The sequence below is a fragment of the Girardinichthys multiradiatus genome, chromosome 10 (genome assembly GCF_021462225.1).
Source record: "Girardinichthys multiradiatus isolate DD_20200921_A chromosome 10, DD_fGirMul_XY1, whole genome shotgun sequence".
Classification (NCBI taxonomy): Eukaryota; Metazoa; Chordata; class Actinopteri; order Cyprinodontiformes; family Goodeidae; genus Girardinichthys; species Girardinichthys multiradiatus.
Genome location: NC_061803.1, coordinates 37,242,132 through 37,257,343, shown reverse-complemented (window position 1 = coordinate 37,257,343; position 15,212 = coordinate 37,242,132). Strand labels below are relative to the sequence as shown.

At 39.6% G+C, this 15,212-nt stretch overlaps 1 protein-coding gene across 4 annotated transcripts in view; it reads left to right on the top strand.

The window, feature by feature from the left end:
- The window catches only part of tmem94 (transmembrane protein 94), a 71,001-nt gene that overhangs the window by 30,939 nt on the left and 24,850 nt on the right, over nucleotides 1–15,212 (top strand). For 3 of the 4 annotated variants that reach the window (XM_047376771.1, XM_047376770.1, XM_047376773.1), the window contains 10 exons: nucleotides 402–518; nucleotides 4,267–4,323; nucleotides 6,543–6,647; nucleotides 7,796–7,969; nucleotides 8,092–8,307; nucleotides 12,399–12,711; nucleotides 13,792–13,965; nucleotides 14,082–14,184; nucleotides 14,268–14,476; nucleotides 14,563–14,744. In XM_047376771.1, coding sequence (XP_047232727.1) covers nucleotides 402–518; nucleotides 4,267–4,323; nucleotides 6,543–6,647; nucleotides 7,796–7,969; nucleotides 8,092–8,307; nucleotides 12,399–12,711; nucleotides 13,792–13,965; nucleotides 14,082–14,184; nucleotides 14,268–14,476; nucleotides 14,563–14,744 — 1,650 coding nt within the window. The remainder of the gene's footprint in view (nucleotides 1–401; nucleotides 519–4,266; nucleotides 4,324–6,542; nucleotides 6,648–7,795; nucleotides 7,970–8,091; nucleotides 8,308–12,398; nucleotides 12,712–13,791; nucleotides 13,966–14,081; nucleotides 14,185–14,267; nucleotides 14,477–14,562; nucleotides 14,745–15,212) is intronic. The other variant, XM_047376772.1, reaches the window with a different exon arrangement.

Sequence of the window (15,212 nt, the reverse complement as noted above, 5' to 3'; positions counted from 1 at the left end):
TCCAATGGTAGGATTTTTCTCTCCTCTTTCCCCAGACATGGCTGTAAACAGAAATAGATGATTTAGAATCTTTTACAGTTAAAGTTGACAAAAAATATCTTCTGTACACTATTTAAATGGTAATATTGAACAACTAACTCTCCCCCCACTGAACTCCATCCAACAGTTCCAGATGAATAAAAAGGTCCTATCTCCTTACCAGGAACTTTTTCCTGGGTAAAATTCCTACCCTGGTAATCTGTTTCTACCTTGTAAATATGCAGTGGAAATGCAGGGGGGAATAACGGACCCACTGTTTCCTGGAAACTAACTAGGAATGTTCATAAATTGTTGAAAATAGAGTTTATACAATAATGAAGGGATGAGTGGACTGAAATCTAAGTTTGAAAATGTCTTTGCAGCTTATGGCTGTCTTGCCCATTCTGCCCCTGCTCTTCCCTGTCATGTGGGTGCTGGTTAATGCCTTTGGAGAGGCCAGGATCCTTTCTGAGTTCAGTCATGCATCACCAGCTGGCTTGGTAGGACACACACACACACACACATACACACACACACACACACACACACACAGAGCAATATTCAGTACTTTTACAATTAGCCTGAAAATGATTCATAGTCCTGGCAGATTTAGGTTTATAATAATCACTTAATGTTACCTGGAAGTAATATTATCATTTTGGAGTGGCCCAGCCAGAGTGGTCAAGCAAGATTAGGGTCATGGGAAGGAGGTCTTTCAACCTCAAAAACCTAGAGCTCAACACCATAGATAAATAATCAGAACAGCAGAAGAAACATGGAAAAAGCTGCTCAGCTGTTATAGGAAGGCTTTGATTGCTGTAATGTTAGAAAACATTTTCCACTGTTCCAACTATTGAGAAGGGTTTAAATGAACCTTCCCTTTTTAATAAACTGTTAATAAAACTGTTAATAACTGTTAATAAAAACAATGAATTATTTATTTAAAAACTAATTCTTCTTTCATATTGGTTCATTATATTTTGAGAGGTGCTGATGTCTTATTTTTGATATGGAAACAAACTTCTAGGTTGAACTAAATAATTCTGGATATAAATCTGTCAAGGGTGTGAATAATACAGATGGTCTGAGCATTCATTTGGATAGTAAAAATGACAGGGTTGAATATGGGTCACTATCTTTCAGTTTCTGCTGAATTTTGTTTCCTACCTGTTTTTATTATAAGGTTCGTTTTACATTTTGAGACACCCAGGCTAAATTAACCGTTTTCAGACTACATGTTATTGAAGTGTGTCTGTCCTGCAGAACTCCTGCAGCTTTCTTATATCTTTTTGTAATATTTATCATAGTAACATCCGAGGGTGAACTTGTGCATATTAAATTCTATCAGCCTCATGTTGCCTATGATTAAGATTAAATACCAGCATCACCAGTTAAGACACAACAAATTACAGCAACAGACCACATACAAACTTAAATCATTAGTGTTTTCAACTAATTTAATTAGGCAAAACATCTACAGCCATGTTTCTGCCTCCAAGTCATTAGAAGTCCCTAAAAAACGTTAAAGTAAAACAAATTTTTCTACAAAGACTTCCAGGCTTAAGGTTCAGCATATTTAAATTATCATATTTTCCAGACTCTTTATGACCCTTTGGTACAGACAGCAAGAGAACATCCTGGAACCTTACTCTGGAACTACTAGAACTTTTTGTAATGAATGTAGGTCCGAAGACATGAAAGCAGCTGGTCCAAAGACCCTCATAGATTGAAATAAAGCAATGCCTGAGTCTGCAAGTGAAAAGGTCATATTAGTTGCACCAAGCAGGGAACTGACAGTGGTATGTGTGTCTTTTATAATTTGGGTGAATCTCACAGCTCAGTGATGTATCATAGGTATGTTGTACTAAAGCCATGGTTTCTTCACACTGAGTTTAGACTGCAGGCAGTTGTGTTCCCATCCCTCTGTCTGAGTTGTTGGGGAAACCTGTTTAATCAGAATAGCAGCCAGTTTGAGCTTTTTGTGGCTCAGGTTTAGGTTTATGGTTTGTTAAATTTGGATACAGTATGTAATTTCTCAAATGAAATGTGATGATATTTGCTAAGTGTGGAGTTGTTGAGAAGATCTAAACTCAGAAACAAATTGTCAATCTGTTAATATGTTTGAATGAATTAATCAGCCCCTCCCCTTCCTAACAGATGAATAGTAGCTGATCTTCATGGCTCTTAGATGCTGCTGTATTTGGTATCAAGCTAACTAACCACTGGGTTCATTGTTCTGTTATAGCAGCTGTAGTACGGTCCAGCACAGCAGAGCAATCAAATCAATAAGCTCATTAAGAAACGCTACGGTCAGGGTGTTTCGATCAAAGATAAAGGGGCTACACGTGTCCTTGCCACTTGGACCGAGTGTTAGAACCACCAGCTCACTGGTGACACTTGGACATTGAAGGCTGGATTTGTCTTAAAGGTTTGTGAACAGAACAAACCAGAAATTTACATACAATGTGTAAAGGGACACAAAATGTTTTTCTCGCAGTCTGACATGAAACCAGACTGAACCTTTCCTGGCTTAGGTCAGTGAAGATTACCTGTTGGTTATTTCTGTTTGCTAAAAACCAGAATGAGAGAGAGATAGTTTTTCCTTATATTATTGACTTTTGATTGCTTTCTTCAAATTCAGACGTTGGATACACTAAGATTACTATGCCTCTTCTTTGTAAGCTCCTGACTAGTTTATTCAAAAATCTCTGTTAAATGGAGGGCCATACTGTGTATGGGTCTTAAGGCAGAACTGCAAACACTCTACTTCCTGTTGTGACATCATGGAAATATCCAGAGAAATCAGCCCAGATATTAGGAGGAGAACTGTGGACCTCCACATGTCTGGTTCATCCCTGCGTCCAATGTCCAGATGCTTGAAGGTTCCACGTTCATCTGCTCAAACAGTTATATGCAGGTATAAACAGCATGGGAATGTCCAGCCATCATGATGTTCAGGAAGGAGATGGGTTCTGTGACCCAAAGATTAATGGGTTTAGGTCTGAAATGTGTGAATCAACACTAGAGAAAAAGCTAAAGAACTTGTGAAGATGCTGCTGAAGCTGCTCAGTTAATGTTATTATCCAGAGTGAAACAAGACCTGTACCAACATGGATTGAAAGGCCACTCAGAGAGAAAGAAGCCAGATTACAGTTTGTTAATGCACTCATGGACAAAGAGCTTAATGTTTGGAGACATGTCATGTGGTCTGATGGACCTCAAACTGGAATGTTTGACCATAATGACCATGGTTGAATATGGAGGATAACTTCGCCTCAGCATAACATCAGATCAGCTACAAAGTGGCTGAAGGACAACAAAGTCAATGTTCTGGAGTGTCCATCACAAAGTCCTGATCTCAGTCCTAGGGAACTTTAGTGGACATAAGGTGTGTGTAAGCAAGGCAACCTATAAACCTGACCAAGTTACACTGGTTCTGTCACGAGGAATGGACCAAACCTCCTGCAAACTACTGTGAGAAGTTTGTGGGTGGAAACCCAAAATGTTGACCCAATTCATACAGTTTAAAGACAGTTCCACCAAATACTCAAGAAATTGATGGAAACTTCTGAATTTGAACAAAGTAATAAAACTAATTAACTGTCATTGATCAGTCATTTAGCATATTGAAACAATTTTCATCATCCTAGCTGAACTAAAACAGGAAAAGGTTTAGTCTGATTTAACGGCACACTGTTTGTGCCTGTAGGTTTAATATATGTAATAACAGGAAAGAAGTTTCTTTTCTTGTGTCTCAATTAGCAGCAAAGGTCCGTTCCTAACGGAATAGGAACAAGTATATATATATATGGTGTGGAAACAGATTAAAAATAAGAGGACAGTATTAACAAAACCCTGGGCTGAAGCTGAAGCCTCTCCTATCTGATCAACCATACTGGCTCTAATGGCTGGGAAACAACATACAGTAAAAACTATATATGCAATGAACCTTTCAATGACAACAGATTGTTTTACAGAAATACATCCAACATCATAAATCTAAAGTTTCACTTAAAACAATCTTTTAGGTGATTATTAGTGGTTTTAAAGAAGCAGACGTGAGCTTCTACCTGCAGCCGTTGACCTGTTTACAGATAAAGAGGAAAAAACTCTGGCCACTGCTAATGTTGGCGGATCTATCCTCTCATCAGGTGGTATCAGGTGTTTTCCTGTCCTTAAACACACACACAGAGGAGATGTGCTGCCAGCCTCCCTCTGGGTTTTAACTAGCTTCTTCTTCTGCCCTAGCTTGCTAAGTTCTCTGAGGACACTCTAAGCAGCTACACCGAAGCAGTTTCCTCGCAGGTATAACCCTTCGCTGTCTTGCACACAAACCACCTGCTTAAATCCCAGCTCCACCTGAACCTTGCTGTCTTTCATTTGCTCAGTGTCCTGCAGCTTCCCCTTGTGGACCCCAGCCCCACAGTTCCTGTAATCCTTTACCATAAGTTTCTTTTAGTAAAATCATTATTATTATTTCTTATGGAAATATTGAACAGTTTATGATCCAGGGCACCCTCTATATCACATTCATTCTTTCCGTTTAAATCACATGGGTTCCTTTTGTGTTTAATTTGCACAGCAAGCGATTTTCTTAATAATGACTCTGTTTGGGTCACGTTATGTCTGATCATTAGTCAGGCCATCTTCACCAAGCACCTCTGGAGGTGAATGTTTGAAAGATACTCTTTCCTAATTTCATACATGCTTCTGTTTCTACCATGTTTCTCAGCTTCTGCTCAAAACACTGTCATCTGCTGTTGCCATGCTTTGTCACCAAGGTGTCAGTCCATATAAAAATATCACTGTTCTTCATTGCTCCACATAAATCCAGAGAACATGTCAAATGTAGCAATGAGACTATCCTGTTGTGTTTTAGTCCTCTCATGTCTACTTGTCTGCATGCACTTCATGACTGGAAATCAGACTGTGTACTGGTGGTCCTCTAAGGCAGGAGTGTTTTATTTTTTATTAAAACACCTTAATCAGAAAATAACGTCATTGGCAGGACTCTGTAGACCAGGTGTCTGCAACCTTTACAATCCAAAGAGCCGCTAATGTTACATGACTGTTTGAAAAAGGACAACACAATGTTTGATAAACATCTGTTACAGGAAATATTTTTTCAGTTTTAAAGAACCACCATTTATTTCTGTTTTTAGGTGTGATGAGGAAAAACATACCAATCCTCTTGTGTCAAAGAGGATGGATACATTTTCTTCCATGGGATGTCAATATGTGTGGAAAATGAAAAGCGGAAGTTCCTAATCTAATGACAAGGCACATATTTAAAATAACATTACTAGTAATTCTATTAAGGAAATGCAATGCAATTATTCCATTTAAAAACAGATAAACCCCAGATATGTTGTTCTATCTATATTGGAAAACATTAGTTGGTTCTTAACATTTTTAGCTATTTTTAGCCAGGCTGGGTTAGGATCATCTGAGCCTGTCAGGATGTTTTTTCATATTTTCATTAGCATCGCCTTTTCTCTAAGACGAAACCTTTATCTGTGCAAATTCCTAAGATCCAGTACTTTCTTTGCGTATGTGTTCTGTTCAATTCAGTTTATTTATATACAGTAGAAGGTTTTGTCTGCTGTTATCGCCTTAATAATGAGACATTCCAACACAGCAGATGACCAACAAATCTATTAAACACTCTGCAGGGCAGAGGACCTTGTGACATATTGTAGAATTGAATCAGGGTCTGAGTTTGCCACAGCACACCTTGTTCTTATAACATACACTGGACCATGTTTCATGTGCAGTGGGGATGGGGCTTGCTGGTCAGACTGGACCCATGGTCAGTCTGCTTGTCCATCACTGTCAGCATCCGTGCAGAATGAAGGTTCCAGTCCAATCTATAGTTGGTTCTTATAAAATAAAATCTGTGCATTGCATTGGGCCCTGGTTCGTTTCATGAATTGCTTCCTTATGTTTGTACTTGACAAATTATCCAGAAACCTAGCAGTGTTTTGAGCATTTGGTTCAGGAGTTTTCTGCAGCCATACAGAATAGCCCTCTAAAAGCAAAGCTTGTATATCTGCACATATTAATGCTCTGCTCTGTAGAGTAACATAAGTTACATAAACAGAATATATAGGTCGGTTTGATGCAAGTGTCCATTTTATCCAGTGAAATCGCAACAGACTTAAATGTAGTTTTTAGGGAATGAACCATGGATAACATAAACTGGCCAGTTTAATCCATACATTTGATTACCATGTTGTGTAACCTAACCACCCATATACAGTTTAGTCAGCTGAATGGTTCCTTTCTCTTAATTCTTTTCCTGTTGAAAAGCTTTCGTTGATTTCATCCAATCAGAATCTGAATATCTGTATGGATATTTGACTTCATCCTCAACCTGTACTGAGATGCTGATCCATGCATTTTCTGTGATTTACAACTGGGAAGGGTCTTAATTTTTCTCCTCAGTAGTAAACTCCTGCACTCTTATTTGGAGGTTCTTGGTTTAGAAAGCGTCTTGTTAACTTTCTCATGTGTCACAAATACAGGAGATGATGCGCTGTGTATGGAGACACATGGTTGGCGTCTTGAAGGGAGAATCTGAGACTCTGTGCTATACATCCAGCCTTCTGCACACTCTGGGCTCTGTCACTGTGAGTTAGACACTGTTTACATTCATTTTTACATTCTATTTTGTTTTTATAATCAAATTCTAAGTATTCCATGCGTTATGATGTAATTACTTCAATGATTACACAGAAAATTAGCCCAGATTGAAAAAATATGGATTAATTTGAACAAAACGTTTTTGTTCAGCAGAACAAGTTAAGAGCTTAACAATGTGTCTGTCTACTTACCAGTGATGATTATTAAGACCCTGCAGTGTCTGATATCTATTATTAGTCTGTACGTTTTGGAAAGCTAAAATCTTCCTCCTGAGGAATAATTAGTTGAACTTCACGTGTGTTTAATCTGACTCTTGTTATGTTTCAGATTGTAGTTTACACCAGTGGTATTTTTGTGGGGATGTTTTCTATTGAATAAAATATTTTAATTAACTTAATTTGAATAAAATAGACATGTTAAACTGGACCAGTAGATACCAATGCGGAACTGCTGAGGTTTTTGGAGTTTGGTTATAAGTTTACATGTGTTTTGTGGATCTGTAAAAAGCTCTGTCCAATCTCAATAGAACAAAAGAAAGATCTGTCTCCACATTCCTGGCAAAAAAGAAAACAATTTAGGGTCTCGTCATTCCTTTTGGGAATGATGTGGTTCTGGCATCTTCAAGGCATGACCTTCAGAGTGCACTGTAGCAGTTCAGAGCCAAGTGTGAAGCAGCCAGAATGGGAGTCAGTTCTCTTCCGTGAGTCAGAGGGCGTTCTGGACCCTGCAACATGACAATGGCCCAAAACATACCAGTAAACCCGCCAAGGACTGGTTGACAATTAAGAAACCTGAAGCCCCGGGCCTAGTTAAAGTTGTAAAATGACCTGAAGCAGGCTGAACATGCAAGAACCCCTAAATTAAGACATGAAATGTCCTGTAGTGAAAAACCCAGATGTTGATCTCATTGAAATACTTTAGGGTGGTTACATGCACAAGTGACTTTTTATTTTTTAAATATAGATGCAGTGTAATCCGGAAACAAATTGAATTCATATTGAGAATAACAGAAAAGTTGGTCCAAATGTCAGAATAACTTCAAAATGCAGGAAAGGGGAACTTCTTATAGAGATGTTACCACAGGTATATATCTTTATGACTTTGATTAATACTGTTTGTACCTTTTTGTATGCAGGTGCTGTGCTGTGTGGACAAGCAGGGGATCCTCTCGTGGCCGAACCCAAGTCCAGAGACAGTACTGTTCTTCAGTGGGAGAGTGGAACCACCTCACAACAGCCAGGATGACCTCCAAGATGACCTGTCTGTAAATTCCTACAGCCGGATGGAGACTGAAGATGAGAGGGATAGGGTGTGTTTGTTTCTGTGTTCTGCCTCTACATCATTTTAATTTTTAACTAAAAACTCCTACCATGTTCTGGTCTTTTTTTATTTCTACTTGTCTCAGTGTAATATCTATTTTGTGCTGCACAGTCTCAGGAAGCGGAGACTCTACTGTGTCCACCAGAGGAGCCCACCACCCAGCTGGGGGAAACAGCCGAGCCCAGTGAGACGTCAGTTGATGTGGCTGGCTCATCTGAAGCGGTCAGACTGCGATGGCCTTGTCAACCCACACATTATCGAACCAAACACCGCTCTGGATCAAACGTCAGCTTCAGCCATGACACTGAGGGAGGCGAGGATGAGCAGGTACAGGCTGGGGAACAGGAACACTCGGACTAAAACACAACTATAATAATAATCCCAACTTCATAACTAACTCTATATCATTTATTAATATAGAGCAAGGAGTAAAGACGTTAGAGAATCACACAACTAAGATATTATTGCAATAACATTTATTTAGGAATACCTTATATTATTGAATTATTCCGACATCTGCAGTGAATAATGTTCATTCATTCATTCATATTCCATAGGTCTGTGTGTCTAGTTTGAGTCTACATTACAAATTACAGAAGTAATGTTTGTCAGAGGAAATAACGGTGAACAGTCTGCATGCAGAGCAGCTGGAGTTTGTGGTAGGAACATCTGAATATTATCTCTGAGGGTCACTCAATAGGTCACCTTTGTTTGAGGCAGAGAAGTTGAAGTTGAACAGATTTAGTTGTTTAGCGCTGGAGGAAATAAATGCTCTGTGTTCTCAGCCTAAGCTGCCTGTAAACTGCGGGCATTAAAAGAAACATTAACATTACTAGGCAGTATTGTGTCTGATTTTGACTAAGATGGTGCCACTAATTGAGTTTAGTGGAGGGAGAGTTTGTTGATTTTATTTAATATTTTCATTTAAAATAGTCTATAGTCAGTATTTTCTGTCAACTTTAACTGTAACAGATTGTAAATCATTAAAGTCTGTTTATAGCCGTCTGTGGGGAAAGAGTAGTGTTGGGCATGCTTCTTTAAAAAAGTAATTAGTTATAGTTACTAGTTACTTCTACCAAAAAGTAACCGATTTACTCCACTATAAACGTAACTAGTTAACAGGGAAAGCAAATATTGCTTTACTTTTTTAAGTTTAAATATGTCTACGAATTTAGATTTTATTTCTAAGATTTCACAAGCCAGTTGTATAAAGTGGAATTACACAGACAAGTAGCCAATTTACACAGAACTTTAAACTTTCATATGTACTTTCTTGTCTTTTAACTCAAGGAGAATAAAATACTCTCTGTACCTTCACTTTGAAAACTCAATCTTTCCCTCCAGACCCGCCATTGTTGCAGCTTACATCTGCTAGCTTGCCTGAGTAGGGCTGCTGTGTGCGTTTCTGGTTTGTGTGTAAAATGAATACTGCCTCTGATTGGCTTACAATGAAAGCTTATTCTACCTTAGCCAGTCTTCATCACTTTTGCAATTGTCCCCCCCCCCCCTTGCTCCTCCCTTCACCAAAGAAAAAAAGCTTAGCTTCTGTGGCTGTTAGCAACCAAGGATGATAGTTTATAACACGCCCCATATAATTCACGGTAACGCCTCTGTAACACTGAAAAAAGTAATTCATATGATTACTCATAACTGGAAAAAGTAATGCTGTTTATTTTATAAGTTATTTATTATCCCCATCAATTCAATTCAAAAATACTTTATTCATCCTAAAGGGAAATTAAATGTTGTTATAGCTCATATTATGAAGGTTTCTTCAAAGAGTCGTTGTAGATGCTGATGGCTGTGGGCAGGAAGGATCTCCTGTAGCGTCCGTCTTACAGCAGATCTGAAGAAGCCTCTGACTGAAGACACTCTGTTGTTGTAGGACAGTCTGATGAAGAGGATGCTCAGGGTTCTCCATAATGTTCATTTTATGAAGAATCAGTCTTTACACAATGATCTCCAGAGGTTCCAGAGGAGTCCCCAGAACAGAGCCAGCCTTCTTTATCAGCTTGTTGAGCTTTTTTAGGTCCCTGGTTCTGATGCTGCTTCCCCACCAGATGATGGTAGAAGAGATCACACTTTCCACAACAGACTTATAGAAGATATGCAGCATCTTGCTGCAAACACCAAATGACCTAAGCTTCCTCAAGAAGTATAGTCTGCTCTGTCCCTTCTTGTAGACGGGTTCACAGTTGCATCTCCACTCTAGTCTGTTGTCCAGGTGAACACCGAGGTATTTATACTCCTCCACCACCTCCACTTTTTCTCCCATGATAAAAACAGTTTTTGACTTATTCCTGTTTCTCTTAAAATCTACAATCATCTCCTTTGTTTTAGTCACGTTCAAGATGAGATGATTGTTTCCACACCATGCCACAAAGCATGGTGTGGAAAGAAGGAGTAAATCCTTCCTTCAGAGAAATATTTTAGGGCTTTAAATGGTTCAAGTTCCATGGAACAAATATAAACAACCACAAACCTCTGTCAATTATTTACAGATTAGAAAAGAAATGATGCTGCCCCTGCTGACACGTCTCTCAGGGTTAAGTTCTTAAAAATCTATGAGGCTGACACACTGTCTACTTTTAAGGCTAGGCTTAAAACTTTCCTTTTTGATAAAGCTTATAGTTAGAGTGGTTTAGGTTATCCTGAGCTATCTCTGTAGTTATGCTGCTATAGGCTTAGGCTGCTGGAGGACATAATGACCACTTTCACCCTCTTCGCTACATTCTCACACTACTCTCCAATTTTGCATTATTTGCTGTTATTTCAGTTTTAAACTTTATGTTCTCTATCTTTTCTCTTCCTAGAAGCTACACCTGGCCTGATTCTGTGTCTACCTGTGACACCTTTCTGGAGAGGAGCATCATCCAAGCTTCTGCTGGCAACAACTTAATGCTCACCCTCTACAGATGATCCACATAGCCCTGTCTTTCAGTGTTTAACCCTATTTCTCTCCTAGACATGGCTACTGACTGAACTTCTACTGTGACTAACTCTATGTGCTCTCTTTCAGACTCTAACCTTGAAAACTGGCTCAGAGTTTATCTGTTCTTTCTTTCTAGATGAAACGACTAAAATAGCTACATCCATTAACATTTACTTTTCCTTCCCATAGAAAGTACTCCTTGATCAGTGCTTCTGTGTTCTTTTTGTGTCTCTGCTCTGTTCTCTCAAACCTCCAGTCGGTCGTGGTAGATGGCCGCTCACACTGAGCCTGGTTCTGCTGGAGGTTTCTTCCTGTTAAAAGGGAGTTTTTCCTCTTCACTGTCGCTACATGCATGCTCAGTATGAGGGATTGCTGCAAAGTCAACGCCAGTCACTGTCCACTCTCTCTACATGCTCATCTGGGAGGAGGGAATGCTGCAAGTCACTGACTGGATGCAATCTGCTGGGTTTCCTTAGACAAAAACAACTTTTTATCCAATTTGAATAAATAACTGAATCTGACTGCACTGTTCAATGGTTAGGATTAATTGTAATGTATGTACCTGACTTTTGTGAAGTGCCTTGAGACAACATGTGTCGTGAATTGGCGCTATAAAAATAAACTGAATTGAAAACTGTCAATGTCACAAACCGCCTCTGACTTTGAAAGGATTATAATCCAACTTTACAGTGTAAACGCTGTGAAATGATCTCATGTTTATGGCTGGAGCAGCAGGTTTTAATCCTTCTTCTCTCACCTATATAAGCAACAATGCTTATCTTTTAAGCCACATTATGAAATAGTAACCAGCCTAATGCTAAACAGATGGGTCACAACAATCTATAGTGTTACATTGCTCTCATCAACTGGTTCATGGTGATATTATTCACCAAGAAATCTCCACAAACAGTTTTTTATTAATCCATTAAGGTGGCCAACATGTATCTTCTGACTTAAAATAATATTAATGTTTTAGACCAGTCCAGTCAGCATCCTGACTAGAATCTGATGCAGAATCTCTGGGGGACGCAACGATTAGGGTTATGGCAAGGAGGCCTCAGGCTTGGAGTTTATCATCAAAGATAAAACTTCAGAGTGAAAGGCTGTTCAGCTGTTAAAGGAAGGCTTTGATTGCTGTAATCTTAGTTAAAGCCGTTCCCACTGATTACTGAGAAGGATTTTAATAATTCAGCATGCCACTTTTAGTAAAATATAAATAAAACAGATAAATTCTTAATTTCAAAATGGCTTTATAATCTTCTGAGAGATGATTGTCTTATTTCCTATCAGAAACAAACGTCTTGGTTGAATGAAAATACTTTTTGATATAAATCTGTCAGTGTTATAAAACATTTTGGGTTTAACTGTAAAAACGTTTTATACATCGCATGGACTAGGAAGCATAACCTGACACTAAATATCCACAGAAGTATACATGTAGCTAAGGATGTCCAGTCGATGAGACTCTTCTGTCTTTCTTTCCCAGGATTTCGCTCTGGGCTGCCCAGAAGCAGAGGCAGATGACTTTGTTTGCGACTACCACCTGGAAATGCTGAGTCTGACCCAAGACCAGCAGAACCCGACCAGCATCCAGTTTGATGACCTCTCCTGGCAAGGCCACCTGCCCTCTCTCAAGCCGCTGGGCCTCAACATCATGCTGAACCTGTGCAACGCCAGGGTCTCCCAGCAGCTGTGCCTCTTCTCTGACCATCTGTCTAACCTGGCTCTGCAGGAGAGTCATGGCTCGGTGCTGCCTGTCTACGTGCCCTGGGGCCTTTGTGAGCTCTCCAGGCTCATAGGTGAAATACTAACATGTTATTCTTTGATAATATGCCATTTTAGGTTTTACCTGCAGCTTCTCTCAGTGGTAGTTTGTTTATAGAGGTAAAATCAGGACAGCAGGGTTGCAGACTAACCTAGAAAATTACATACCACATCTAAAACCTACCACTTTTTATAAGTTACGTATATACCAATTTAATTAATAAGAGACGGAACATGTAAAACAATGTTACGTGGTAACGGTTGTCCTTTATAGTCTCAGTCTCTGGCGAACTCCATAGTAGTTTTTGTGGTATACAATTCAGAGCTAAAAAACTGACCTCTGGTCTTTTTTCATGTCCAAGTTAGACACTTTCTTTTGGAGGGAACTGTAGATGAACGAACTGCAGAAGGATTCCCATAGTTAGAACATCATGGCCATTTTATAAGACAGATTGTTTCTCATGACTTATTAAGACAGGCTCAGGTTCTGCTTGTCCCATAATGTCTGCAATGCACACACTGGGCCTCGTCTGTCAAAAACCGTTGTCCACCTGAGAGCAGAAACTCTAGTAGGGAAAGTTGGACATGTGATTCATTGTACTGTTTGTGTGCTGGCCAATTCAAATACACCAACAAACCGACACATATTAATTTTTACTTTCTATGATTTTGTCCACAGAATTTTATACTTTAAAAAGGGTTTTAAGGTTATATCATAACAACAGAAGAGTCTTGGCCAAAAATTAGTATTTTAAAAGCTGAACCAATACAAAGGGAGTGAGGACTTCCAGGTGTCTTGTTTTTTTGTTTTTCAATTTTAATTGTTGGGTTATATAACTTCTGTATTTCAGTATTTTTACAACTGATTATAAGTCTAAATATTTTAGATAAACACACAGGTGGTTATGAGTTTTTCTTTATTTAAAACAGGCTTCTCAGTGACAAACAAAAACGTGGAGCTGGAGATAGTTTTGTGTAAAACAGAAGCGCTGCACGTTATAAACAGATGTTTCTAATGTACAGACTGTGTATGTAAATCCTTTTTAGTATGAAATATTTTGTTAGACGTTTCCTGACACCAGCTCCTTGTGTTGTTTCTGTTGCATGGGTCATAGGGTTCACTCCTGGTGCCAGGGAGCTGTTTGAACAGGAGATCCACTTGACTCTCTACCAGCTGCCATCAATAGAGAAGACCAAGGAGTTCACATCCTGCCGCCTGCCCTACTTCACAAAGCGCCAGCCCCCCATCTCCCACCTCATGTCACTGTGTGTGCGAGACACCTCCACCAGTAAGTCCCACATCCTGTGTGGGTCAGGCCCATGCCAGCTGTTTGTTGGTATAGATATGTTTAATTGTTTCCATGCCAACACATTAATATTTGTGTTGCTCTTCATGCGCTTGTAGATAGCGTCCAGATGCTGTCCCATGGTTCAGCTGACCTTATCCTTGAGGCCTGTACAGACTTCTGGGATGGAACAGATATCTACCCCCTATCAGGCTCAGACAGGTCTTGTTTTGGATTTTAGATCTCTTTGTCTTAGTTTTCTCATTATTCTTGTCTTTTTAAACTTCTTTTTTCCTCTGTTACAGGAAAAAGGTTCTAGACTTCTATCAGCGGGCCTGCCTCTCAGGTTACTGCTCTGCCTTTTCTTACAAACCCATGCAGGTGTCACTCTCCAGCCAGCTGAATGGAAAATGTGTAGAACTGGCCTCAGGTCCCTGCCTCTTCTCTGGCATTGAGCTGCCCTCCACCACCCCGATCAAGCACAACTTGTTAAGGAACAGCTGGAGCTCAGATGGTGAAGCATTAGACTCAGGGGCAGGAACATTCAAACAAGTAAACAGGAGTTCTGACGTGTTCCATCTGTTTCTGTCAAATGTACAGAGGGGATAGGAGAAGGAATGGAGCGGGAAGACTGTGTTCAAGCCCTGAGTGGGCAGATCTTTATGGGAATGGTGTCATCTCAGTTCCAGGCCAAGCTTGACACGGTCCGTCTCATTGATGCCCTGGTCACTGCTTGCATTCGCTTTGTTTATTTCTCCATGGAGGATGAGCTCCGCAGCAAGGTGAGCACTCACACTTTGGTTGACCTTGAATAAAGTGTTCAGTGCTGTAAACGTATTTAACCCTTCCAGATATCTTCTGTTTTTGCTTGTTTGTCCTACTTAAATGTTTCAGATGATCAAAGTTTAACATCAGACAAGATAACCTGATTAAATACAAAAAGCAGTTTTCAAATTACAATTTCATTTAATAAAGGAAAAAAGCGATCCGTGCTAAACTGGCCTTATGTGGAAAAATTATTGACCCTAATTGATAAATCATGAATAAAGTGTGAGCGACCTTTACCAGCCACACCTACGTCTGATTTCAGCCGAACCTGTGAAGTCAGGAAATAATAGGCTGTGGCCTATCTCCAGCGGCCATTGGGTACATCCATCATACAGGAACAGAGAGACACACAGGACAAAAATACAAATCTATCCATGCATGCACTGATTCCTCAGAGATTCCTAACTGTTGGGGGAGACCAC